The sequence below is a fragment of the Physcomitrium patens genome, chromosome 11, assembly GCF_059467195.1.
Source record: "Physcomitrium patens ecotype Gransden chromosome 11, ASM5946719v1, whole genome shotgun sequence".
NCBI lineage: Eukaryota > Viridiplantae > Streptophyta > Bryopsida > Funariales > Funariaceae > Physcomitrium > Physcomitrium patens.
The window spans coordinates 9,276,910-9,304,585 of NC_143420.1; the positions used below are offsets into that span (position 1 = coordinate 9,276,910).

The 27,676-nt window shown below is 36.3% G+C and overlaps 4 protein-coding genes across 7 annotated transcripts; 2 read left to right on the forward strand and 2 right to left on the reverse strand.

The window, feature by feature from the left end:
- The first annotated feature begins 10,400 nt into the window (after positions 1-10,400).
- LOC112288952 (S-protein homolog 20) lies at positions 10,401-12,168 on the forward strand. Its single transcript, XM_024533738.3, has 2 exons — positions 10,401-10,778; positions 11,385-12,168. Exon 2 carries the CDS (start codon positions 11,418-11,420, stop codon positions 11,889-11,891), a length of 474 nt encoding a protein of 157 aa, XP_024389506.1. The 5' UTR covers positions 10,401-10,778; positions 11,385-11,417; the 3' UTR covers positions 11,892-12,168.
- A 1,011-nt stretch (positions 12,169-13,179) lies between these two features.
- LOC112289057 (large ribosomal subunit protein uL30y) lies at positions 13,180-15,086 on the forward strand. Its single transcript, XM_024533996.3, has 6 exons — positions 13,180-13,455; positions 13,561-13,658; positions 13,965-14,022; positions 14,163-14,242; positions 14,361-14,463; positions 14,758-15,086. Exons 1-6 carry the CDS (start codon positions 13,231-13,233, stop codon positions 14,968-14,970), a joined length of 777 nt encoding a protein of 258 aa, XP_024389764.1. The 5' UTR covers positions 13,180-13,230; the 3' UTR covers positions 14,971-15,086.
- A 349-nt stretch (positions 15,087-15,435) lies between these two features.
- LOC141045937 (uncharacterized) lies at positions 15,436-16,622 on the reverse strand. The gene is made up of 2 exons (XM_090253992.1): positions 15,856-16,622; positions 15,436-15,778 (listed from the first exon to the last, which is right to left on the reverse strand). Exons 1-2 carry the CDS (start codon positions 16,620-16,622, stop codon positions 15,436-15,438), a joined length of 1,110 nt encoding a protein of 369 aa, XP_090110118.1.
- A 2,543-nt stretch (positions 16,623-19,165) lies between these two features.
- LOC112289032 (mannosyl-oligosaccharide glucosidase GCS1) lies at positions 19,166-27,452 on the reverse strand. 4 transcript variants are annotated; one of them, XM_024533941.3, is made up of 23 exons: positions 26,706-27,452; positions 26,520-26,593; positions 25,978-26,119; positions 25,700-25,824; positions 25,345-25,495; positions 24,990-25,076; positions 24,655-24,723; positions 24,366-24,462; positions 23,879-23,961; positions 23,648-23,758; positions 23,264-23,391; positions 22,969-23,076; positions 22,646-22,719; positions 22,284-22,409; positions 21,979-22,046; positions 21,605-21,745; positions 21,450-21,500; positions 21,236-21,292; positions 20,840-20,992; positions 20,579-20,670; positions 19,962-20,071; positions 19,707-19,770; positions 19,166-19,572 (listed from the first exon to the last, which is right to left on the reverse strand). In XM_024533941.3, the coding sequence occupies exons 1-23, from the start codon at positions 27,003-27,005 to the stop codon at positions 19,434-19,436; spliced, it is 2,550 nt and encodes an 849-aa protein (XP_024389709.1). In that variant the 5' UTR covers positions 27,006-27,452; the 3' UTR covers positions 19,166-19,433. The 4 variants fall into 4 exon arrangements, with proteins under 4 accessions (XP_024389709.1, XP_024389710.1, XP_024389712.1 ...); XM_024533942.3 differs by having other exon boundaries at positions 26,354-26,593; XM_024533944.3 differs by lacking the exon at positions 26,706-27,452 and having other exon boundaries at positions 25,700-25,829.
- Positions 27,453-27,676: the final 224 nt, after the last annotated feature.

Sequence of the window (27,676 nt, forward strand, 5' to 3'; positions counted from 1 at the left end):
GAAATTGTGGATGTCTATTGCCACGACAAATGTAGTGATGCTCCAAAATGTTGTTCGCTTCATACTCTTCTTGATCATCAAATACAACTAATGGTGGTAGTACTAATTGGTATCGATCCAAAAAGTCTTTTGGCTTAGTATGAAATTCCTTGAATTGCAAAATATAGAAGATTTCATGGATCTAAATATGTGGTGGAAGCTCGAGGCAATATGTAATATTAGAAATTATTACAAAAATGTAGAATGGTCCGAGCCACTGAGTTGCTAACTTATAGACTTGAGTTGATGTAGCAAGTAGAAAGTTGGCATTGAAGAATAATATTAAATGACCTTCCCGAGAGGTCTTATGTTGCTGGTAGTTATCTGCATACTGCTTTTGTGAATTTTATGTGGTAAAAAAGTAGTATAGTGTCTCTTACAAGGTCATTGTAAGTTGTTATATAACTCTTGTATTATTAAGTTGTTAATATCAATGGGACGATAGAAAGCTGTTGGCATAATCAAATATTGATTAATATTAAAAAATAAATAAATAAATGACTAATACTTGCTTAAATGCTATTAGTATAAGTAAACTTGAAAGACATCAAATATTCATCTCAATCATTATAATGAACTACTATAAATGTCCATGGCATATTTTCAAAGGTTTGATTTGCATGCTTATTTTATCTATTTATTTGAAGATAAAATACTGTGAACATAGAAAACTATGTGCTTGGTAGCTTGAACAAAGCCTCCTAGAAACTTATCATAAAGTATGGATTTTAATCTAAAACAATAATCTGAAATAATCCATGGTGATAAAAGATAATATTGATAAAAACTTGTGCAAGTCCTAAGGCATCAATATTAAAATGTACTTGAAATGGAATATAGATAAGATATTTGTATTATTGACACATAAAAATAGATAGTTAGAACCATGTTTGAAAAATTATAGAAGTTTTTAGAATTAAGGTAGATTAGTAGACTATATAGGATCCACCATAGAACATTCTAGAAAGAGCTTAAGGCAGTTCTCTAGGTAAAACCTGTCAAGGACAAGAACTCGATGAAAAAGCAATTCAGACAAGTGAGCCTTCACTCAAAGAAAGCTAACAAAATATAAATAAATAAGTATGTATATTGAAAGAGAAACTAGAATGGCTATTGCCAAAAGACAAAAACTAGAGATCCTTGAAACTAGACTGGAAGCAAGAAAAGAGTTGACAAGAGTAAAGAAGGCTTCACTCTTGTCTCTATATATACTATCCAACTAAGGACTATGTGGCGACGTTCTATAGGACCTCCAATATGTGTTGACTTTGTAGGACACATGCCTTGACTTACAAGGCAAGTTTTTCTACATATGGGCCACATAGTTAGCTTGATCTTCAAGCTAACAACATGTGTGGCATATGGCCAACTTGTTGACCAAGTTTCTAATCCAAAAAGTCAATTAAAGACACCTATGAAGTCAAAGCAGTGTCTATGAAGCTTCTAAAAAGCTTCCATATTAAATACTATAGAATTAACTTACTTTTACCTACTTTTACTTACTTCCACCTATTTGTATATGTAATTACTAGCTTACTTGAGTATGTCCATGACAGAACCTATCATAGAATATTATAGAAAAGACATAAGATAATTATCTAAGTAAGATCCATCATAGAATCTTCTAAAAAGAATTTAAGGTAGTTATTTAAATAGGATCCATAATTAAAAATATTCCAAAAAAATTGAAGATGGATAGACAAAGTATAAATTAGACTGACCATGTTCTTTTGGGCATCTAATCAAGTATGGCTTTGGACTTTTTTTCTTAGTAAAGTTTGGTTTTGCATCTATTTATTTAATTCTATTTTATTCAATTTTTATTGGTATAGATTTGTCTTTCATGTCCTATTTTATTTAATTCTATTTAATGTTGTTTTGGTCTATTTTGTCTCACTTTGTGATGAGATTTTATGTTATTATAGATTAGAAGGATCTTAGACTCTCGAGATAGATTGGTACTATTTTATTAATATTAAAGAAAATGTTAGACTACTATTTAGTATTGTAATGATAGCCATTATTTAATTCAAGATTAGTTATTCTAGTCATACTGCATATTGTGTTGAGGCTACCATGAGTTATTCTTAAAAAATCAATTGAAAGGTGAGAAGGCATTACAATAGTGGAGTTCAATGAGGAAATTATAGTATAGAAGATATGGTAGAGAAATCTTAGATAGAACCTCAAATATAGCACCTCTTAGATCAGATAGCTATTTTGCAAAGGCAAATAGAAGCCTCTAGGACAAAGGAGTTAACATATGCTAGATTGAAATTGAATAAATCTAATACATATTCTAAGACTTTAAGGTAAGAAGATGTATGTCAATGGCTCTTAAATATGTGACAATACATCCAACTATCTGAAATAAAACCACAGAAGAAATTATGTTTACAACCAACTATTTGAAAGATGCCTCAGTCATTTGGTCGCAACATCGAATTTAAAACTATAGAGCTGAAGGTGGATTTTGTTGTTAGGAGGAATTTGAGACCAAGTTTAAGAATCAATTTTGGTCCATCAATACACAGAAGATAGCACAAAATGAGTTGATAAATCTTACATAATCTAGATTGGTGTAAAATATCTCGTGATACAAGTCTTTATATCTCTAAATTGATAATGTTTTAGAGGTGAAGATGATAGATTGATTTTTATAAGATTTGAAACTTGAGGTCAAGCGAAAGGTGGAACTAAGAGATCCACAAGCATTTGAAGAGGTAATTAGGATTTCAGAGAGAATCAATGCTATAGATTTCAAAAATCGTAGAGCTTGATCTATGCCACAAAGTCCTATACCATTATCTAATACTATGATACAACAACCAATGCTAATAGAGATTGATGCCCTACAAAGATCATTGATATTATAAAGATGACAAATATTGGTACAAAAGAAATTAACTTTCTATTGTCGAGAGCCAAGGCATTAAATCAGAGATTCTTCAAAATACCAAAATTCAAGCACCAACAAAATAAAGCAAATTTATAATTTCAAGACTTACAAAGTTAATAATGAGACAAAACATAGAAACAAGGCTCTCCAATAAAGGCATCAAGGGCCAATATTAGAAATAGCTACTACCTCTCAAACTTAAATGGCATGGCCTCAAAGAATTATAAAAAGAGTTGATTGATACATCTAATAGAACTATTAAGATGATAACCATGTCAAGTGCTTATAGATTGTGGCTCTATAAAAAATTGCATCTTGAATGAAATTGCCAATTGACTTGGGATTAAAATTAAGGTAATATAAGAAGAAAGATAATATATCTTGCAAATGATTGAGAGAATGTATTGAGTTAGACATGAGAAGAAGAAACCTTGAAGTTGACTGACATCCATGTTGTAAGAAAGAGGTTCAAGGTAGTAAATCTAAGATATGATATTATCTTTGGTATTCCATAGCTTGAAATGAAAAATAAGCAAGTTGATTGGGTAGCAAGGACAATCTCCTTTAAAGATGGTGGATACAAGGTGACTCTTTGTACCTTTGCATTGAGTGAAGAAGAAAAACACTTTGCAACTAAAGACTTATTTATAAGAATAATATTTATGAAGAAGAAAATACAATATAAAAAACTGGTATATATAGTGATTCTTAATCTTACATCAATGGTAAAAAAGATAGTTGAAAGAGTAGAACATGCAGATTGATTCATATGAAAATATTGAGATATCTTTCCATTTAACCTATTTATTTATATGTCTGTTGATCAAGGGGCCTCTTTTCAAATAGAACTATTGCTTGGAGCCAGATTGGCAAATCGACCAATTTATTGCCTAGTACCAAATGAATCTGAAGAACTATGGAAGATATTAAACAAACTCTTGGAGAAGGATCTCATTTGAAAAAATACATCACTATGGGGAGGACCTCTACTCTTTGCACCCAAGAAGGATGGTGGACTTTAGCTTTGCATTGACTATCCATGCCTCAATAAGTAGGCTGTTAAGAATGTATATGCACTTTCATGCGTGGATGATTTTTTTGATGAACTTTGAAGTGCGATCATTTTTAATAAATTAGATCTTCAGAGTGACTATTGATAAATACCTATTACAAAAAAAGATATAGAAAATATGACATTTCATATATGTTATGGATATTTTGAATAGCTTATTTTACTTTTTAGTCTCACTAATGCTCCAACATCTTTTATGGGTCCTATGAATAAATTGTTTTGGGATCTTTGAGAGAAGTATGTAGTTTTTTTTTATTGATGATATCCTCGTATATAGTAAAATCCTTGAAGAGCATAAATAACATTTATGAGAAGTCCTACACTAGCTACAAGATAGTCACTTTTATTACAAGCAATCAAAATGTGAACTTTGGATGTCGAAAGTTATCTTTCGGAGGCATGTGGTGTCCTTCAAAGATGTGTGCATGAAACAAGATAAGATAAAAGCAATGGAAGATTAACAAACCTTCTAACATGCTTCTAAAGTCCACTCATTTTTAGACCTTATAAGATATTATCACTATTTCATTTGATGATTAGTACACATTGTTGCTTCATTGTCAAACTTATTAAAAATAGATACTCTATTTCAATAGAAACTAGAACAACAAAGCACCTTTGATAGGTTGAAGGAGGCACTCATTACTACTCCAATATTACAACCATATGATCTCAACCTTTCTTGTACACTTGACATTGATGCTTCCAATTTTATTATTAGAATAAACCTTTAACAAGACTTTAATAGAGGCCTTCAACTTGAGGCATATGAATCTTATAAGTTCAAAAGGGCAAAGTGTAATTACTTTGTATGTGATCAAGAGCAATTAGCAATTGTATATGCCAAAAAGATGTGGCAATACTATCTGTTAGGAAAGCCAGTAGTTGTTTGAACTAACCATTGACCCTTTCTACATAATTTGTATCTAAAAAATATGAAATGATGACATCATTATTATAAAAAAAATAAATAAATAAAAAAAAAATAAAAAAAAAATGTAGCTCTTTGATATGTAGCTTAAGTACAAACAAGAGTGACAACATATTGTGCCAAATAGCTTATTGTGAAGAGAAGATTTGAAGGTCGAATTGAAAGATAAGACAAAAATGACTACCATTAATAGTGTCATTTCAAACCTAACTAAAGACACAAAATAAATAAATAAAATAAAATAAAATAAACTATGCATTTAAATACTTATTTCAAGATAGTTACAATTAAATGAAAGTGGGCAATATATAGTATCAAAATTACACTCTTAATAATGGCTTGTTTTATTTTAAGAAGTATATTTATATACCTAAGAATGTTATACTTTTGATGTATATATTTTAAGAGAGACATGATATCCTAATATTTAGATATCTATTATATATTGTTATATTGATATCAACAACTTGATAATGGAGGAGTTTAAACAATGGTTTATAATGGCATTATAAGAGACACCACATTGCTTCTTTGTCGTATAGAATCAATAGAAGTAATATGAAGATAACCACCGACAATACAAGATCTTACAAGAGGATGATGAGATGTTACTTTCTAACACTAATTTGCCACTTAATATATCAATCCAAATCTGTAAACTAGCACTTTGGTGGCTTGTACCTTTTCGCATTTCTACAGTGATTTTTTATGTTGCATACCACCTCAAGCTTCCACCACATATTTGGGTCCATCTAATCTTCCATGTTTTGTAATTCAAGAAATTTTATACCAAATCAAAGCACTTTTTAGATCAATACCAAATACCGCCACTACCAGTTGTGATTGATAACGAACAAGAATATGAAGTGGATAGTATTTTGAAGCATTGCTACATTTGCTATGGCATTGAACATTCACAACTTCAATACAAAGTTCTTTATAAAGATTATCCCATCTACGATGCAATATGGGAACCTACACAAAATCTCATCCATTACCAAGAGAGAATTTGGAGATACCATCAAAAGCAAAATAAGCACGTTTCTTATTAAGGGAGAGAGATTAATTGTAATGAGGTATAAATAAGATATTTATATTATTAATACATATGCATAGATAATTGAAATCATATTTGAAAAATTATAGAAGTTTATAGAATTACAGCTAGATTAATAGATTATATAGAATCTATTATAGAATATTCTAGAAATAGCTTATAGTGGTTATTTAGGTAGGATCTACCATGAAACATTCTAGAAAGAACTTAAGATGGTTATTTAAGTGAGATCTATCATTAAGAATATTCCAAAAAGTTCTAGGGTGGTTGAATAAAGTATAAATAGGACTAGCTAGGGCCTTTTGGGCATCTAATCATGTATAGCTTTAGATCTTTTTTCTTAATAAAGTTTGATTTTACATCTTTTTGTTCAATTTTTTTTTATTCTATTTTTGTTTGCTCAAATTTTATCTTTTATATCATATTTTTTTTAATTCTATTCATTTTTATTTTGATCCATTTTGTCTTACTTTGTAATGAAGTTTTATATTATTAAGGATTAGAAGGATCTTAGACTCTTGAGATAGATTGGTCATGTTTCACCTTATCCTTTAAAAAAATTCCATTAGAAGCTTTATTTGAAGCTCTTCCCATAGCTCTTTTAAAATTCTTGTTCTTATTTTCTAATAAAAAAAATAAAAATAAAATAAAAATTTAACTCTAATACCTCTTACCTCAAGTTTTTTCCTCAAGTTCACTACTAATGTTGTATTATGTCAAGTCTTGCTTAAAAATGTATCAAGCACCTCGCTGTAGAAGATAAAAAGACTATTGCAACAATAAGATTCTAATTCTAATATAATCTTGAATAAATCCAATTAAATCTTAACAATGCTAATCAAGCTTTAATCAATCCAAAGAAACTTCAAAGAAATTACAAAAGAAGCATGAAGAAATCTTAAAAAACTTCAAAGGAAGTATTTAAATAAAATCTAAAGTATAACTTAAATAATTCCAACCAAATCTTACTTTAATCCTATCTAAAATCTTAATAGTTTTTATTTTAATCCTAAAACAAATTTTAACTAAAATCTAAATAAATCCTAAATTCTAACCAATTTCTAAATCTCTAATAAAACCCTAATTAAATTAATCTAATCATAAGGTAGTTTAGAACCTAAATATCTATCAATTATACTATTGATCTTGCTTAAGATTTTACACACCTTTCAACAATTAAGTTGGCAATAAGCATATAAAATTTGAAGAAGATCAAACTTACCAAATAGAAGATCAATCCTAAATTTTCCTTGAGTGTTGGTTGGCATCTTATTCTAATCTAAATGTTGAACTTCTAGTGCTAATATCTCCTTCTTGAATAATTGAATTGCCTTCAAAATATACTTAAAATATAAAAAATCAACTCAAGTCTCTACACAAAAAAATTCACTTCAATCCAATCAAAAAATTGCTAAAGATCTTAAAAATACTCTCTAATCCTCAAATTCCAATTTTTGAGACCTCAATCTACAAAAATCTTCACACACTTTGATTTGCTTTTTTGATTGAGCTCAAAATCTTTACACATACTAACAACTAAAACACTAACACAATGTTCTAAATTCACTCATATATACACCATAGATCTCAAGAAACCTTCAATTTTGTAAATATAATTTTATTTTTTAAAATCTATTCCAACCAAAAATATTACAAATTTTGAAAATCTTTCAAAAACTAAGTATTAACTAAATTAATATAAAAAAAAAAATCTTAAAAATCTATTCACTAATTTTCTCTCAAATCCAACTCTCCAATCTACTAAAGATTCTTAGAATCTCTATAAGTATATAATTTTGTGCCTTAGGATTTTATTTCAATTCAGGTTGACAACTGATCCTCTTTGGATATCAATATTTGATAATTTGAGATAATTTTTGCTTGAACTTGTTGATAATTCCTTTCTAAATATGTCTATATTAATTACTTATCTTATTTACTTTGATTTGAGGCATTTATGTTCCTATAAAGCAAATAGAAATCCCTTCTTTAAAAGGTAGTATTAAGATTAAACTTTTTGTTATCTTTTTATTATTTGTCTTTGTTTTTCTACCATATCTTTTTATTAGGCTCTTCTATAATAACATCTATATTTTTATTTTTCACCATATACTTGTGTTACTACATGACATTGTCTTTGTAACAAATTGGACTATTGTAAGTTTGGACCTTTTTTTATTTTGACCTTGAAAGAGACTTTTAATATTTGATGATTTTATTAGAGGCAGGAACATCTCTTGACGACATTCCAAATATCTTATATAAAAGAAGCTATAAAGGCCTCAATAAAAATTAAATAATAAGGTGGTCTTCTTCTCCTAATAAAAGATACTATTGATGTCTCAAAGGATCTATCAATCATCTTCAAAGAAAATACAAATGAGAGCATGTGGCAAATACAATTAGCCGTAATTTGAATTTTCTCAATATATGATGGCTACTCTTTATGGAATTCATCTTTTAAAAAAGATATAATGTCATAGACATGCATATTTATTCTAATATTTATCTATATGATTAAATAGAAGTAGATAAAAATAGATTTATTTTATAATATTTTCTCAACAAGCTTCTTAGAAGTTGCTTTCACCTTACATATACTTGTAGTTGATTGATAGATTAGAAACTTGGTCAACATGTTAACCATATGTTGGTAGCTTGTAAAATAAGCTAACTATATGGTCCACATGTAAAAACTTGTTTTATAAGTTAAAATATGTATCTTATAAAGTCAACATATTTTGGACATCCTATAAAACATCGTTATATAGCTCCTAATTAGGAGTATATATGGAATCAAGAGCAAAGCCTTCTTTAGTCTTCTCAATGCCTTTCTAATTTTTAATCTTGTTTCAAGACTTTCTAGTCTTTTTGTCTTTAGCAATAGCCATTTTAGTGTAATACTTTATCATCTTTGAGTGATTTTTTAGTTCTTTTGAGTAATATAAGAGTATATTAAGAATCTCTTTCTTTGAGATTCATGTCCTTGATATTTGTGGAATAAGCTAAGTATATAGCACACATAAAAAAAAACTTGTCTTATAAATTAAGACATGTATCTTGAAATTTAGACACGTGTTGGAGGTCCTATAAAATATTGCGATGTAGCTCTTAGATAGTACATATGGAGGCAAGAGTGAAGCCTTCTTCATTCTTGTTAATGTCTTTCTTATTCTTAGTCTAGTTTCAAGTGTCCATATTCTTCTTATCTTTAATAATAGCCATTCTAGTCATAATACTATATTATTTTTGGAGTGAATATTTATTCTTCTTGAGTTATACAAGAATGTTTTAAGGTATTTATATTTTGATTTATATCCTTAACACATAATAGTCAAATATTTGTTTTATTTTCATTAAACTTCTCTAAATAAAAATTTCATTATTTTAATTAGTAAGATACTTAGAATTTGGTCCAAAATGTATTAAGTATTATATTTGGTAAATACAAAAATAAGTTTAAGACCATGTACAATCTTATCAAGGCACTTATTAAGCCATGTTTTAAATACTCATTAAAAGCTTCAATAATACAAAAACCAAATAATTTAAATAATATTATTATAATATTATTGATTTGTTACATACTTCATATTAATTATAGGTTTTTAAAAATCTAAAGAAGTAGTTTATAAATATGAAAGTTATTTTTAATATAATTATAAAGTTTCTCAATATATACTTGTCACTTTAATCTTAATTCTGATGTGAAGATACATTTAATGAAATGAAACATAAAACACTAACATTAATAATTTAAAAACCCTGAACTATTGATTGCTGAGAGCATGCATCAAGCTTCGCAGTAGCCAGAAACCAACGTGTTTGGAGATGAGAGAGCCCAACAAATTGGTTATAGTTGCAGATGCTTAGGGTTTAAGTAGCGTATGAAGCTGGAAAGATGGGCAGGTCGAGATGCTGAAGAATGGCTCATGACGAGAAGCATTAATCAAGGCTTGAGTTATGGCATTGAATAAACGTCCATGCATTAGTCGTAAGGGGAAAAAAAAAAAAAAAAAAAAAAAAAAAAACTTTAAGAATGTTGCTAATGTGAGATGCTTTTAGGTTTTTGAAAGTTGCATTTCATTTCCTCACTGACGTAGTTAACTCAAAAACGATGTTTCTTTGAAACAAACTTGTCTTAAAAAACCATGTGCTTGCTGCATAATTTATGGACTTCGGAAGAAGCAGTTCAGAGCATACCCAGTAACCCTTCCAAAATGAATCCCATCAACCCTTGCGGTTGTGTGCTTTTTTCTTTTTCTACTGCACTGAGCTGAGACAACTATTGTGCGCGGGAAACTACAATAGATGAGAGATTTTGCTGCTCTGGTGAAATCTCTGGTGAAGTGGAGTTTGGAGAACAGTAAAGAAACCGTTGAAGTACTCCACTGCTGCCGTACTCTGGTTTTGGATATCTCAAGGGAGATGCTGGTGGCCTAACAGCTTTCCGAGCAATGGAAAAGAGGAGGGCACGCTAAGCAGGCACTTGAGAACGATGGGACTCGGACATCGGAAACCGAATATGCAATGTCTTCTCAAGTCGTTTTTGCAGATGACTGTCGGGACGTCTTCTAACTGAACTTGATCTCCGTCTGATCAGCATATTCGCATCGTTCGGGTCTTGCAACCAACTCCCTGTCGCAGTACGGAAACATTCGACTCTAACCTCGGTGGCTTCTTGCAGCCTTGCATGCTATATGTTTGAGTTCCGGATGGGGTCAGTTCGAACTGATCCAAAAGTCCACGAGCCTCAACAACTCGCCCATTGCTTCCTTCGGTACCCTTTTCTTTACCATTCATGCACTGAACTCGCTGTTCTCCTCTATCGTCTGATTTCTCCTCACGTCTGCCCTGTGTGTTACCAATGCTTGAGCCCTCGTTTCGGGTTACCTGAGACTCAGTATGCCATGTTTAGAATGTTGTGATCCTTGTAGCTGGTGGAGAACATTTGTTTACCTGAGTCGATTAGCTGCAGCAATTCCATTACTACGCAAAAGAGAACTATTGCATGATCAATGTTGCAGAGCCTCAGATCTGTCTGCATGTTGTTCAATGAAACTTTGTCTTGATTCTAGGATTGAAGCGCTGTGACTAAATTTACAGAGATAAGGCACTCTCACCAACTCGAATCGAACACTGCCCATTTTACTACAAGTAGATTCAGCTGACGATGCATATTATCTAACGTGATTTTTTTGCCGAAAAGAAAATTCTGGCAATAATTCCACCCAGTTGGAGGAGGCAGACAAACGCAGTTCTAGGCATAAGATCATGACCGCAACTTATGAAAGAATGGTACCAAAAACCCACCAAAAATAAATAAAAACATAAAATAAAACGTCTGGCCTATGAAAAGCTGACTCCTGCAAAATTTTGTTCACAGTACGTCTTCGACGGTGGAGGCGAATCACAGCAAATGGGGAAACCATCAGCAATGGGGGTGTGCCTGTGCGTGCTGCTGCACATCCTCATGGCAATGCTAAGCTGCACCACGGCGGAGGGGGTCATGCACGAGCACATGTCGGTGAACATCGTGAACAACGCGGGCGGAGAGCTGTGGATGCACTGTATGTCGAAGGACGATGATCTCGGGGAGAAGTGGCTGCGGCGACCGGGTCAAACATGGAGCTGGGGATTCAAGTCCAACTTCTGGGGGACCACGCTCTTCTGGTGCTACTTTCGCAAGGTGGGTCCCGGTGCTGCGCGGAGTAGCAGCTTCGCGCAGACCTTCGATGTGTGGTCCGATGTGGGGTTCTGGGGCGAGCATCGTCGCCCTTGCAAGAATTGTGTGTGGGATGTGCGCCCCGACGGCTTCTACCGCGCCAAGCGCGACGGTACCCCGGAGGACGGCGTCTTCCAGCTCCTCTACCGCTGGGCGCCAGCTGGCTGACCGACCGACCGACTGACAGACCCGCATCACTCATCTTCCCGTTTATCTGTGCATCCGTGAATCTGTTCATCTCCTTCTTTACAGGGTTGCGTTATGGGGGATGTGTTGAATAAGAGATGGGTTTTGATTGCTTCTGATGATGTGGTGGTGGTGTTGTGACTCTTGTGTGGTGTGTGTTGTGTGAGATTTTAGCTGGAAGTGCATCTAAGTTCTTTGTGAAAATGTTGGTGGGAAATATGAAATAAAATAAATTTTCACAATTTGACCATTATTGCAATTTATTTTTCTTCTTCATCAAGTTGTTTGTTTTTGAATCTATGGTTGTGATTTGTCATGTAAATGGCATGAAGGGACACCAATGAGTATACAAATATGGGTGTTGTTAATGTCACCATAGTTTTTGGTAATGTTGCTGCAACTTATTCTTATTAATTATTTAAAACAAAATTATCAGAGTTAATTACAATTTTTACATAAATTGAAAATATATATATATATATATATAATTAAAATATTAACATATATAAAAATGTATTAAAAAAACTTTAAAAATATGTCAAGTTGGTGGCAAATTGTGGTGGTATTAGCAAAAACTATGATAACATTAACAATACCTATAAATAAATGATAATATTAGTAATATATGTATATGTGAAGCTAGTGTTTCCAATAATTATTTAATGTTCCCTTTACATGTTCCCCTTACACGTTTGAACACAAGAAAAGTCATGTTCAGAAGATGAGCATAATGCCATCTTTTTTACACTAGCAGAATCACATCAGTCATTACGAATTAATTAAATTTGCCTAAAAACTGATTAATATTAAAAATACAACAAATCACAGACACGCATCACTCATAACTTAACACAATTCATGAATCGTAGAAAGAAATGAATGTAAGCAATCGACAAGGGATAAAATTTCAAGTTCTAATTCTCCCTAAAGAAAATAATATTAGCACGCATTGTGATTAGCTGCGTAAGATATTCACACCTTTTTCAAATTACAGATGCATCATATTCAATTATAATTTTAAGAAAGATATTTTGTGCCCGAATTATCCCAGAAAGTCGTTTCATAAAGGCAGTTTTGTGTGATATTATACATGTAATCAAATACTGTTGATATTATACACCCGCGGTTGGATGGTTGTCCCGGTTCTCATCTAATGGGGGGTATTCAAGGTTATCAATTGTGATCGTCGGATATCTGGGGGTATTAGGGTTTGGAGCTCAAGCCAAGACGTCTGTCTAGCAATTGGCAGCGTTCTTTCCCTTCACTTCCTCTGCCTGCGTAGAGGCCAGTGTTGTTGAATTTGTTGCAAAGAGGGAATTCCATGGCCGACATGGAGGTTGAGAAGAGCTCTACCGTTGACGCCGCCCCTGCTGCGGGGACGCCCATGAAGACAGTGCCTGAAACTTTGCTCAAGAAGCGCAAGCGCGATGAGCAGTGGGCCATCAACCGCAAGCAACTATTGGAGTCTGGAAAGAACAAAAATTCTCAGAGCCGCAAGGTCATTTTCAAGCGAGCGGAGCAGTTCATCAGAGAGTACCGTGGCCAGGTGCGAGGCAATGTTTGGTTTCATAAATTGGTTTTCTACGTTGGGATATACTGGGGTTTAGGCTTTGGCGGCGTTATTGACGGGTGATTTCTGGGCGTTGAACAGGAGGCCGACTTCATTAGGCTGAAGAAAGAACTTAAGGTGAAGAGCAGATCAAACGTTTTGCCCGAGGGCAAGCTGATGTTTATTATTCGTATTCGTGGGTAAGAATCTGTTTTCGACTAGTTTGCCGAATTGATTGACGTGAGAGGTTGTGGATGCCTCGTCTCTTCTCAGTGGTGGAACTTTGTATGACTTTGGGATTTGGGTTTCTGATGCTTACGAAAACATTCTTTAGTTGTGGTAACTACTCCCGCTTTGTGTCGGTCATCATACTCTATCCGTTAACCAATCTGGTTCCGAAACTTCAGAAGTACTGCTTAGACTAGACATGGTCATTAGTAGCACGAGGAAGGTATTTATGATCATTTCATTCAGTGGTGGTGACTCAATTCGTATGCTTTTTCCAGTGTGAATAATATGCACCCCAAGACTAGGAAGACCATGCAATTGTTGCGCTTGAAACAGGTAAGAATACTTTACTTGAACTTTCATATGCCTCTCTTTTGTTTAATTGCCTAATGAAATTGGAATGCTCAGTTTTAGGGTACTGGGAATCAGCCGCCATATAGTCGACCTTTTCATGACATGAAGGATGTGTGTTGCAGACATTCGATGGGGTTTTCTTGAAAGTCAACGAATCTACCATGAGCTTGTTGCGACGAGTGGAGCCATATGTGATCTACGGGTAATTAAACTCTGGAGCAATTAATAATATAAGCGTTTCGGTGCCTACGAAGATGTTTTTCGCACCCCTATGTGTTAGTTTAAATTTTTCACATGTTTTACCATGATTGTACTTGCAGCAACCCGAACTTGAAGAGTGTCCGGGAGTTGATCTACAAGCGTGGGTACGGAAATGTAAACAAGTCGCGCACCGCTCTTACGGACAACACCATCATCGAAAAGGTATTGTTATAGTGACTATCTTATTTACTCGGGTGGAATGACATGGGTAGTTCTTTGTGGATTACTCAAAGCTATGATTATTGTGGAATATTTAAATTAAGTTGAGTTGGGAATTTAACATGTGTTACCGTTCCTATGTAGCTAACCCAAGGTTCTCAGTGTGACATCGGTTGGGCGTGCGAAATATCCCAGTGGATGGGGTTTACTTTATAATGGACAGGATTGTAGTTTTCGATGCGTGAACGTTTACAGATACGACATCTCACCTGATTATATCTGTCGAATTTTTTGTAGGCACTTGGACAGTTCGGTATCATTTGTATTGAGGATCTCGTCCACGAGATTTACTCCGTTGGACCCCACTTCAAGGAAGCCAACAGTTTCTTGTTGCCATTCAAGCTAAGCTGCCCCTTGGGAGGTCTGAAGAAGAAACAACACTATGCGGAGTCTGGGGACGCCGGAAGCCGCGACGATCTGCTCAACCGCTTCCTTAGCCAGATGAACTAGGACTTTGCACTAAAGATCATTTTGTTAGTCTGAGAGTTATGAAATCCTGCTGTATATTTAACATTGACGCGGATTGTAATTTTCCTAATGCTCAAATTCAATCAGTCTTTCCATCATCACAGATGTTGCAAACCCTTTGTCTTTTTCTGCACCTATATTCCATGGCGAAGTAGTAGGTGGTCTTACTCTTGTATTCATAGGTTTGGAATCTTTTATTTAAAGCGTTTTCTGTGTGAAAATGGTCATTTCTGTGTACAGGTCGCGAGCACTTCGTCTGGTTATTAATGGTTGAATTCATGGTTCTGTGAGAACTCAATATTTATACTAGAAATGGAAAGAAAAACCTATGATTAGTATCATCGGATATCCTCGGGTATGAGGTTCTCCCACAGAGTTTGCAACTCAAAGCTTCGGGTTCGAAATTTGTTACCATACCTGTGCATCGATCATGTGCGGTAGGCTCTATCAAGCTTGCGGCGGTGTCGTGCCTGCATTACGCTTGACAGCAGCAGAAACTGGCTTGAAGAGATCGCTGGGCAAATCGTGATTCCATGCGCCGCGCGAGACGAGCAGGGCGCCCATGCGGCCGATCTCATCAGACGACTTGGCTGCGGCTCCACATCCGCCTGTGCACACAAAGACTTGCGCGTCTGCCTCGCGTTTCCCATCCACAGCGGCGATGTAAGGATAGTTCGTGGCAGTGTATGTCACGATGCACGACTTCCTAGTGAAGGACTTGAAGGGCGTGTCCGGTAAAAGCCCCACCAGTACCTCGTGGAGCGATTTCGTTTCCTCCGGCCGGCCGTCGCTGTGAAACCATTCCACAAACTCCTGAGAGGACGATTTGCGGTATGGTTCCCACTCCGTCCGCCGATCTTTATGTACCGCTTGCCGTCGGGGTAGGATACTGGAGGAGAGGCGTAGATGGAGTGGAAGTAAGGATGATTGTGCAGGCGCCAGATGATGGAAGGCATGCTTTTCAGCTTCTCCGCTTCTTCCGTGTCCACTTCCCCTAGCAAAACCGACACAAGATGTGTCGTGAGGGCCAGCTCTCGATTCGGGAGCAAGGAATTGGAGTATGCATCGGCACAGATGAGCACTTTTTTTGCGCGGAGTAACCTCCCGCTGTCTGTGGTGATTATCACGCCGCTCTCGGTGGGTTCAATGCTCACCGCTGTCTCTGTCACTATAAGTGCATCATGCTTTGCAGCGACTTCCAATTGGGCTTGCACCAAAGCCCTGGGATTCACATACCCCGCCCCTCCGCTTTCGATAAGCTCCACCGCCGCACCATTCCGTTTCCCAGTCTCGTACGCCGCCAACAATGTATCTCCTTGCTCTTGATAGAACGGGGTCACTCGGAGAAATCCAACGGGATGATGAAATTTGATGCCACTCGCCTCGACGGACTTGTAAGATTCAATGGACCGCGCTGCAAGCTTCGACCACACATCATCCTTGTCCACGACGCGTGTGAGCCGTGCTTCATCGTAATGCGAAGCGAACACCCCCGTGTGGGTCTTCCAATCTCGCGGCTCTGGCGGTCCAACTCCTAGCACAGAATCCGAGCTCAACGACAGGTAGCGGCAAGCTGCCGAGCCAATTAATCCTAGCCCTATCACAGCCACTTCAAAGATACAGTTCAGCTCCATACCTCGAAATTCCAGCCCCGCTTTAAGAATTCGCGCGAGCCCACCAGGCACACCCAATTGATTTCAAATTTCCTGCCCTTCCTCGGTTGTCGCGAGGTCCTCACTGCTCTCCCTACACCGCAACCTGTCGTGCAAACTTCGGAATTGGATTTTCAAAATGCGACGTAAGGTAAAGTCGAATCCTCCATCAACGAAGGCACGAAAATGAGTCAAAACTCCACGGAGTTGGTTCGATGAGCAAGTTCTTTGGAGTCGCAATAATGTGGGAAGCGTTGTCGAAGTGGGGAATTCGATAACAAGGGTGTCGCGATCGCGCCGGGTTGCGAAGAATTCGATGGCATTGCTCATCTATTCTTCGACGCCCCTCCTTGTCTCGTGCGATGTGTGTGTTGCTCCTTGGTCGTGGTGGAAACCTTTCATGCACTACTTTAACTTTTCACCAAGGTCGCCTTTCCTTATACTTCGTGGAAAAAAGTTGCCTCATTGTGTTTGCTTTTGCTTACAATGAGTGTTAAATATCCAAAGAGGACACCATTTGGAATTCAACAAATCTCTTAAAATGATAACTTGCATGAATCGGCCATTTTCTCCCCACATGAGTAAAAACATAATGTTTCCAAGAGATTTCGTATGGTCTACAAACATTAATTTGGGTTGTAAGGTTTAGAATTGCAAGTTGTAGTGCAAATATAATTTTGGTTTAATCTTTCAAAGGAATTTAGTCACTTTGGGTAAAAGTATCAAATTAAGAATTTGAATCATCAAATTAAGAACTTGAATCAAGAGAATATGCAATGAGATAAGACATGAGAATTATATAATAGACATACATAATGGGAACAATGACAAATAATAACAATAAATTATTTGGATTACCAAAAATCATTGGTGTAAACAAAGCATTAAATAGACCACATCCTATCAAAATAATTTACAATTAGAAGCTTATTAATTTATATATAATGGTGTTGTGAATTTTTATTTACCAAATTAAATATTTTTTTGTACTTATTTGTACCAAAGTGAGATAAATTGAAGAATCTATAAATTTTGACTTAAAAGAATATAGAAAATGGTCAAACTTATAATAAAATAACACCATTGATAAATTATATATATATATATATATATATATATAGGGAGTTGCTAAAGTCTTATCTCAACGTCATTTAAGCCATACCCCACATTACCATCTCATGATCAATTTTGTCTACTCTTGTCTTTGTTTCTTGTTCCATGTCCCTCCTTCTTGGTTCCCAATCCTTGTGCCTTGTTCCCTATTCCCATCCCTCCTTTTCTATCTCCCAAAATTAATGATCATGTGGTTTGTAAGGAGTAGCTTCAACAACTCCCTATATATATATATATATATATATACATAATTTTTTATCTTTTAAGAAGTGTTGAGTATTAATAAACTCAAGAATATAATTGTTTTACAATATGTAGTATAATACCTAATTTGAATAAAAGAAGAGAATTCCTTTTACAACATTTGTTGAAGATATTTATAAGAATATTCTTGTCTATTATTTGATTAAAAAATTGGAAAGATATTTTTCAGATCAAGATATTAAAAAATTAATTCATCATTTTATAAAATTGATTTTGCAATGATTGACTTCATTTTATAAAAATTCTAAAAAAATTAATTTACATTTATTTTAGAAGCTTTATATTGGGTCTTGAAATGCAAATGTTTTGAGAAATTAAAGTTCTTTTTATTCTTATATTCATTACTTAGAATAATCAATATTCTCAATAGATTTATTTAAAGAGAAAACATAAATATCCACAAAAAATATAATAATATTGTAGTTTGATTTATCAATTTTTTTATTAGAATAACTATGTACCTTTAAAAGTACAAGTTGTCAAAAAATTGTTTATATATATATATATATATATATACACAAATTCAATTTTTATTTTGTATGACAAAATCTTATTACAAAAGCATTATCATTAGTACTGAATTTTAGATTGATGTCTGACTTTTGGAGATACATATTTTTAAGTTTATAAGCAAGTTCAATACAAATAATTTAAACTTTCATGACATTAATCACAATTGTAATATAAAAGTCTAAATATTAAAGATTTAAGATAACATTTAAATGTTTTGTTGATATTAAAAGTTAAAAGAAAAAAGGAGAAAAAGTTGTAAAGGACACAAGAAATGATTATTATTGTTGCAATTACACTTTAATATGTATATACTCGTAAATTTATTAATTGTTTTTGCTGAGCAAGTAACAACCATAACATGATAGTTACTAGGTGGATGTGTGTGTCCCAGTTCATCTAATAAAATGGTGGAAAATCAATATTCAAAAGGTGTACATTCTAAAATTAATCAGTCACGTATTACTTAAATCTAATATGAAACTCATAATTTTACGGATAGAGAAAATGCTCCAAAAGAACTGTCCTCATCATCAAGCACGATCTTTGGGTCTAGTGTGTCGTCTGCCAGGGAGCAGATACATCTTTCTTTTGTCAAGCAGACAATGAACTACATTAGACCTTCCGCAGTTCAAGACTTGAGAGAAATTTTACACGTTGCTCGAGGGCGTGCTGGACAAATCTGTATCTCAAGTGCCCAAATTTCACAATTGAACACAATGCATCGGCAAATATTAATTGCCAGGTCGTTAATTCACCTAATCGCTAGCTGTGTGGCAATAACGATACTATTTGCACAAGCTGGAAACACTACGCAAACATATCCGTTGGTCCATAGAGTGAAGCTGTAAGCTACCCAAGCGCAACGTCATGTCTACTTGTGAAGTGAGGAGATAAATCGACAGTTCAATAGGAATCACTCATGATAAGAAGTATTAGTGATGTCCAGCCAGTAAATGGATGTGACCCTTTTCCCTTTCCTTTGTTTGCGTTGTCATATTGCTCCCAAAGATATCCGCTCTCGTGGTACCGTTTCACCACATTTCTGCAAACGCAACAGTTAAAATAATACTACATCAGAATACTAATAGAATAATGTATTAATCAAGCATTTTAGAACTTGACACAAAACTCATCCTGAACATGCTTGAACATTTTTGTATAGTGACTTTGATGCACCTGATTAGATGAGCACGAAGCTGAGAATACGTTTCACTGCACTTGCTGCTATGTTGGCCATCAACTGCAGTTTGTTGTGGACAATACAAAAGAAATTGTGAATAAGTTCTATAAGATTCCTGAGAACCACTTGATACAAGTTCGAATCATCTAAATAAGAAAATTTAACTTAACAGTGAATTCACCCGAACAGCAACTCCTGCCTTTTCTAAAGAAAGAAAACATTGAAATGGCACAGGTACAACTTGCACCAACCTTTTGAGCAATGGTCAAGTGCAGAGAGCACAAGATAGTTGATGTTCATCCAAACGGGTCCTCGCCAATAAGGAGCATCATGCTCTGTATTGTGTTTCATATATAAAGAACTATACGCAACAAAAAAGCAACCCATAAACACAGAAGTTATGACGATGAAATGGCGTCACGCCGAAGATGTAATAGTGGGACGAGCTTAGCCGGTTTAAATCATGAACACAAGTGAGGTAAGTATCTTTCACATGCTACACAGGCCAACTGCAAGAGCTATGTTGAAAGTCCACTGATTAATGGCAAAAAATTACCAACGCGCACTGAAGAAAAATAGTCCATATTATAACACTAAGCAAAGGACAGAAACTGAGGACATACACCATAATGAAAAATGCCACTCATTCACTTTGAAAAGAAATTACAAGGTAGAAATAATGGACTAAATTATCATGAGCGTTGTTTACAAAGAAAAGAATGTATTCACGTAGAATAGGTTAGATTGAATATATTTGGAAGTGGAAGATGAAAATGACAGAACGAGCGATCCTTTGCAACAAATGAGCTACAGTGCATCTTGAAACATTCTGAAGCAGTTGATGACTAAGATGTATAGTAAGTAATACCTTGTTGTAGCAAGAGACCGTAGTCCAAAGGTGGTCCATAAATTGGTCTCATTCCGTAGAAGCTCCATCTGATTTGCAAACATCGGCGAGTCCTACACAAATACAGCAACCTTTGAGTGCAGAGAATCATCACGGTGAAGAATCTCCGGAAAGTTTTAGGCAGTTACTGTAGTGAGAGGCAGCGTGGAACCTCCAACAGGTTCAAAAAATGAGAGACGAGAGATACATTGAAAGATTCAAAATTACTTCAGAATGACTTACTAGGGGCAGCAATCCCATGAGCAAAGGGAAGAGGCTGTTGTAACCATAGTGTGGGACCCAACCCAGCTCTGGAGGTTTCAAAACTACCCTCTCTACTTCTGTCTGCATAAAACCTGTCTGAGGATCCACAAAATTCTTCCGCTGAAGCTCCACCTGCATAAAGTCCATTGACTTTCTCAAATCTGGGCATTCTACTCGTGCTAAGCGCAGGCTATTGATTTCAAATACAACGTGATTATCTGGTAAACCTTGTAGATAATGAGCATGAAATGTAATCTACGAAGCAGCTCTGGACTGAATCCTTCAGAACCACCTTAAACTAGACATAGTGAAGACACACAAGATAACTGATAGGGCATCAAAATGGTATCAGGGGTAAAAAGGAAAACGCCATACCTTTTCAGTGTGGAGTCCATAGTCCAGGTAACGCCCACTTCCTGCGTCGTAGTGAAGCTGCAAAAATCTCACAGGTAACTGTATCACTAAACTTTCATATCAATTCACGAAGAACTGGATGGAACCCAACATTCACCAGATGAAGTTTCCAGGGAGGAATAAGTGAAGACACCTTAATTAAAAAGAAGCGTGCAAAAGAATAACCCAGTTCTACCTTATTGAGCAGATCCAAATCTGTTAGCTGAGCTGCGGTTGCTACGTAGACCTGCAAAAAGGCAAATCATGTTGAACAAATTAAGTGGTTAACAATCAAACAAAGTGATTACCACACGGTCGTCTTGGTCAAATCTGAAGGAAGGACCAAAATACCTCATTTGGTGCGTCAACAATGGAGGCTAATTTGGCTAATGACTGCGCAGCCAATGCCATCCAGCACCGCAGATCCAGATGTCGCTCATCATCGGTAGGATGAGATGCTCTTGGATAATCATCCAAACCTGACATCAAGGTCTACCACAACGAAAATAATTAAAAAGTCTTGTACGAATCGAGTTATCATATCAAGAATGAAAGAAACTTCTCAGATGGATATCTACGTCGCATTGTCACATATCTATCTCAGTACATTCAAAACTGACTAGACTAGATTGTCAAGCATACGACTCTACTTCAACGCCAACATCGCTTCAACAACTAACAACATCCACAAGAAATCAGATGAAAATAATCCAGCTTTAACTCACAGTTGGGTTTAGTTCACGCTTAGTTTGAGCATTGCGTCCATGCCAGTAGTAACTGCTGGTTTCCTTACCTGCTCACCCTCCAATTCATTAGCAATAAGTCTCCTATCACAACTTCATGCTCCAACGTATACCAAATTAAATAATGAAACTGAGGAGGAAGTCGGAAGCACCCGCAGAGGCACCCATACAAGACATAGAGGATATAAGAAGTGAAGACGTTCATGTGCAAGTACCAAAGATAAGCCGAATCCTTTAAGAACTCAATTTTCAATTCATTGAATTATAGTTAGGCAAAGAAAGCACACCGGTTTGAGAGGTATTGAACCACCTAAACCAAGCTTCAAGTCTTGGATACAATCTCTCAAAGAATACTCTATCTTCTTCGTTCGGAAGTCCTAAAGACTTCTCGATCTCAAACGCTGTCGCAAGTTCTGCACAAACCAAGCCACTAGACATCTAAATCTTCAAACGCATCTTAGATGCACTGAAGGAAACTTTGAAAAGAGGAATACGCTTACCATGATAATTAGCCTAGTAGTAACTAAAACAAATGAGAAAGCATTCGAATGTATCTACAACTCAGGAGTAGAAAACAAGGCACTCAGATTTTCTGGAATTAAGCACGAGATAAGTTAAGAAAGAAAGAATCAAGAATGAATTCAATTACTGTGTATAGCCATGAATAGTGCCGGAGGATTAGCATTGCTTGTATGTTGCTTCACAAAAGCATCAGGAACTTTGCTGAAATCACAGATCAAGCCATCATATTAGCCTAATTCGATAAATCCTAACTACTATTTAAATGATATGTTCGATTCCTTGTACGAGCATAGTTTGTTGCAATCACAACGTAAAAATCCATGACATATGTGCAGGCAAATATATATTGGCAACATAACGTCTAAAACAAATGGAGTACTTTGCACGCTACCAAGCCGAGAGGAAGTGAAATTTGCATCGTGAGTGGTTGCAATATCATCAAATACACACCTGCGAGCTTCATCTCCAAGAATTTGTTCACGGGGAATCCAACCATCAATGTTGAGAAGATCAAACCAATGAGCTATAATCTCCTTACTCATTTTACGATCCCATCGACTGCGAAATTTAGGAGTTATAAGCTGTACTTTCTACTAAAATTTCCACAACTGTGGATTTTGCAAAACACAGAAACCTCCTTAACTTTCCTTAAAGACACAATAAAGGAAACCCCGAGGCACTGCTTGCATTTCTCTGATTCGCAAACTCTAATACAAAATGAGGTATACATACATGCCGGTCTTACCTGACCAAGAGCTGATGAAAACCCTCGTCCCAAAGGAAACCACGTGGAAAGAAAGAGCGGCTAGGGACAGCAGTATACAATGCCGCTGGCCAGTATTTCCACACGTCTCCATCTTTTGTTTCCGAGTCCTACCGCATCAATTGTTTGCTGTTAGATAGGCTTTCATTCAATATAGTAGAGACATAAACTAAAATTATCAATTATAGTTTCGTAATTTTCAGTTAATGACTTGTACAACAAGACACTTAAGTCCGTGCGAAGAGATGCACATATAAGATCTAAATGAGCCCATGTTCTATTTGTAGTGCAGAATGTTGCTGAATTGGGAACGCAACAAATTTGGCACTGAACATCGTTAAGTGACAAGAAACGTTTGGTACTCACTTGATACTCAGGTGGAATTGCTATCAAAGACTGCCCATAGAAGTATCCTATGCTGCCCAGAAGATTACTAAGTGCAACCCGCCCAACTTCGACCTCCCTTTCACCCTTTACCTGTACATCGTTGAAAAACATTGCTTACAATGTCAGAATCCAAACCGCAACAATTGTTCCAAAGCGTCGAGGTTTCCTCTGTGCAAACATCTTCCAGAAAAGCTAAAACTTAAAATATACCTTGTCTTGCAAATGAAAGGTTGACTGAAACCGCTTTTCGAACATCTCTTCACGCTCTGTTAATCTTTTTGTAAGATTCACACCTACAGCAAGGCCATAAAACGCGGGGTAATTTAATTTCAACAAAAAACCAGTCCATGAGGTTGATACCATAATGACCATAAGATTACAAAAAGGAAAAACTAATAAGATACTATCTTCAAACGACCGTATTGAGCTACACTCTACACGGCTAAAAGCACAGCAATAGAATTCCAGAATCAGAATGAGGTTCAATTGCAAGATTTGAATGCACCTCAACTATATAATACCATACTTTCTGACTCTAATACCTCTAAGTTGGCGAATGGCATTCGTTCACAAACTTTGCAACCAAAAAACTCTGCTCCTCATGACAGGCTAAATCGACACAAGCCACGATTGTACGAAGGCAATTCATTGTCGCACTAATTTCCGGGTGGAAGCAGGCAAAAGTTTAGTAATATACCAGAAAGGTTCTTGACACGTTCGCTAGCTTCAACAGTGTGTTTCTCTGTACCAGATACAAAGACAACATCGAACGATAGAGGTGCCACACCAGTGACCTGTATGCAAATTAGGAACAATGTATTCAGGTACATTAAGGTTCAAGAGGAATAAATGTCTTTCGTGATGGAAGCTTCACTTAGGGATAATAGGTGCAATGTAACGGAGAATGAGATTTGTAACAAACATGCAAACAAGTATCTTAAGCATATGCACATTTAACAACAAGATGAAAGGAAAGAAGCCTGTACCTGAATGGCAGCGAAATTTGACGACTTCTCAGCAGCATTCGGCAGTTCGATACGACCCTGTGTCCGTGCCTGAAATAAAAAAGTAAAAAAGTAAAAAAAACGCACTACAAACCACATCCTCGACCCAACAAGAAGTTAAAAAAACGTGCGCAAGCAACACAAGTCTTGTTGGTGACATTGGATTAGCAAAATATTGCACCAACCTTCTTCAAATGTATATACTACTAGAAAAATGAGCTAGGCATTCGGATTATAACCTGTTTATGAAAAGGAACCGAATGCTAAAAAGGGACCGTCAAATCTTAACATAAAGAAAGTTCTTTTCAAAAACAAACCTGTTTTTCAAGTACTTGCCAGACCAGCTGAGTCAAATTGTGTGTATGTTTGCAGCGAAGTCCCACAAAACTGGCAGATGATGTTTCCTTCACCCACAGAAACAAAGTTTGCAAAGCCTCAGCTAAGTACAATACCACCCTCCCACAGTGAATAGTATATAAGACAAGGATTGCTTCTTCTACTCACAATTTCCAATCTAGTTTATGAATATCATTTCAAGGCTCATAGTGTCTGACGTGGAGTAGATCAGAGTACCGATGCATGTTCGAATGCCTTCGAAAGATTAATTAAAAAATGAAATTTTAATTCCAAACCCTACGGTCAGAGTCGCTCAGGGCAAATTCCAACTTGTACCTGATTTTTGACATGAAGCTCCCAACCACCAACCTCGTTTGCTGTTCCTGCTGCAAACTTACCATTCCCACCAGAGATTTTCAACGAACTTCCGGCCTCATCCGCAATGTAGAAGAAAAGTGATACTTGTCGAGGAGTCTTGATCTGCTCTCTGCAGGCACACATAACAGAAACCCTAATTAGAGCATTCAACATCAGTACAAGATACCCATACCCTTTACATCAGCTACATTATTTATGTGTTCATCTACGTTTAAATGTATATTTGTATATTGTTCGTGATCCCCTAAAATTGCTAAAGTACAGCACTGAAAGAACTTCAGAATAAATAAGAGCTTCAACATGCACGGAATACCCTTCTTTGTGACGTTTTTTCTCCGCCACTGCAACACGAACTGCCCAATCCCCTCCATACCCGCTCTTAGGATCTTCATGCTTCATGAACGATGTAGTTATAGCAAGACCTTGATCTATTATTTCCTGCGCTGGCGAAAAACCGAATAATTGGAACACCACATCAACTATACAGAATACCCACCCGGTTTCAAAGTTTTTGAATGTTCACCTCATTTAGTCTACTTAGGAATTTCAGCATAATATCAAGCTAAAGAAGCGAATGAGTCTTGCAAATACCTGACGCCCATAAGTGGCTCCATCGTGGCGGACCCATGCATATCTTGTGAGCTTATCCCCTTCCTCGCATGTATGTCTCAGAGAATAGCGGTTATCTTTCACTCCAAGCCACATCAACCCCGCCAGCAATGACTTCGGCGTTCTGCAAACACAAATACAAACGAAGGTTAAGAAAGCCAGTTTCTGTGCTCCTCAAACATTCTTAGACAGCAGCAATCCAGCTCTCTAATGCCCATTAATCGCTCCAGCTCTGGTACAAGGTTGTACTTTGTGTGAAGTTTTCTGCACTTGCGAGTACGCAAAGTACAGAAACAGACCTGCACAGATCTTCGAATACAGCAAACTATTAGAAAACTATCAAGTATGAGAAGCTAACCATGCACACACTTGAGGAGAGCTACTGAGCATCTCACGCATTTCCTTGTTTCTTGTGAACAAAGTGAATTTCCCAGCATTTCATTTTCCTCGTACAAGCCACACAGATTTAGTCAATTTCTCGGCATTGTATGACAAGGCAAGGTGTGGAGGAAAATGCCCACTACCTAGCTCGGATGCCCAAGTAGAGAACAGAACGGTAGGTCCCCCAAAACATACGCTCCCTATAGTCTCCTTGAAACTGCACAAATTGCATCACAAAGGCCAACTAAATGAGAATCCTATCAATGTGGGCAACAACCAAAAAAATTTACAAATCTAGCAAATGGGAAAATCGAGAAAGATGTATTCACCTGTGGCAAATCAGAGACGAGCTTTCCAGGAAACGGTGTCAAAGGCCTCGGTATTGGTGTTGGTGTCCGCGCCAAAAAGATCCATGGTTTATAAAAAATGAACCCAACTAAGGAAATGCACACAAGGGCAAAGGCGAGCAAGAGAAAAACTCCCAGTGAGCAGTTGCAGCAGCCTGTCTGCGCTCGTCGTCTCTTACCCACAGCCGGCGGCCTTGGTGGTCGTCGCGAAGACCTCTGCGACGCAGACCTGGCATTCGCCGAATCTGCATCCGGCGATTTGGTCCCTTTCCGATCCCTCATTCTCACAACCCTCAGAGAAACTAAACCTCCTCAAGAGTTTAATCAATCCGTCACGAAATACAATGGGAGCTAGAATCCAAGCCAAGAGACTCAGAAACGATTTACCGACAAAACAATCAACCCAGCAAATCAAAATTCCACGACTTTGAACGACCTCCCGCACATCGCAACGCTACCTAATATCCTCACAGCACCATCGCCAGGAATCCTTCTGCGACAAACCTCCCCATGTTGCCAAAAAAAACAACACCTTAGTGAAATCGGTGCCTATCACACTATTTCTCATGAATTCTGCCCACCATTCAAGCACAAACCATGAGATCCTTCAGCTCTTGAGCTTGGAATTGAACTCAAGCTCGACGCTGAACTCGAAAACAGCATGCAAATGTTCGTCGACCAAGTGGAATCAATCACAAATGACGCTGACATGGCCGAGCTGACGCGGGAATCGCCAAAACTGCAACTCTTCCTTCTGCACAGACTTTAAAGCAAGGGTTGAAACCCTAAATGGATTATGTTGATACATTTTATATTTTCTCTTTACTAATTCTAACAAGAACAGCTTCTTAGCTTCCTTCCTCACAATCAATCCATCAAGGCAGAAGACTATGCTGCAATGTAAAGAAAAAACAAGTAATTATTAATTATGGAGTGATAAATCCTTGCTGTAT

What these genes read in the sequence shown, in the direction of transcription:
- LOC112289057 (XM_024533996.3), top strand. Translation starts at nt 13,231, where the DNA reads ATGGCCGACATGGAGGTTGAGAAGAGCTCTACCGTTGACGCCGCCCCT. An exon ending in TTTATTATTCGTATTCGTGG is followed by an intron (nt 13,659 to 13,964) that starts GTAAGAATCTGT and finishes TGCTTTTTCCAG; the next exon opens with TGTGAATAATATGCACCCCA. An exon ending in ACAACACCATCATCGAAAAG is followed by an intron (nt 14,464 to 14,757) that starts GTATTGTTATAG and finishes AATTTTTTGTAG; the next exon opens with GCACTTGGACAGTTCGGTAT.
- LOC141045937 (XM_090253992.1), bottom strand. Translation starts at nt 16,622, where the DNA reads ATGGAGCTGAACTGTATCTTTGAAGTGGCTGTGATAGGGCTAGGATTA. An exon ending in TCCTACCCCGACGGCAAGCG is followed by an intron (nt 15,779 to 15,855) that starts GTACATAAAGAT and finishes ATGGTTTCACAG; the next exon opens with CGACGGCCGGCCGGAGGAAA.
- LOC112288952 (XM_024533738.3), top strand. Translation starts at nt 11,418, where the DNA reads ATGGGGAAACCATCAGCAATGGGGGTGTGCCTGTGCGTGCTGCTGCAC.
- LOC112289032 (XM_024533941.3), bottom strand. Translation starts at nt 27,005, where the DNA reads ATGAGGGATCGGAAAGGGACCAAATCGCCGGATGCAGATTCGGCGAAT. An exon ending in CCTTTCATTTGCAAGACAAG is followed by an intron (nt 23,759 to 23,878) that starts GTATATTTTAAG and finishes AACGATGTACAG; the next exon opens with GTAAAGGGTGAAAGGGAGGT. An exon ending in TCATGGGATTGCTGCCCCTA is followed by an intron (nt 20,671 to 20,839) that starts GTAAGTCATTCT and finishes GTATTTGTGTAG; the next exon opens with GACTCGCCGATGTTTGCAAA.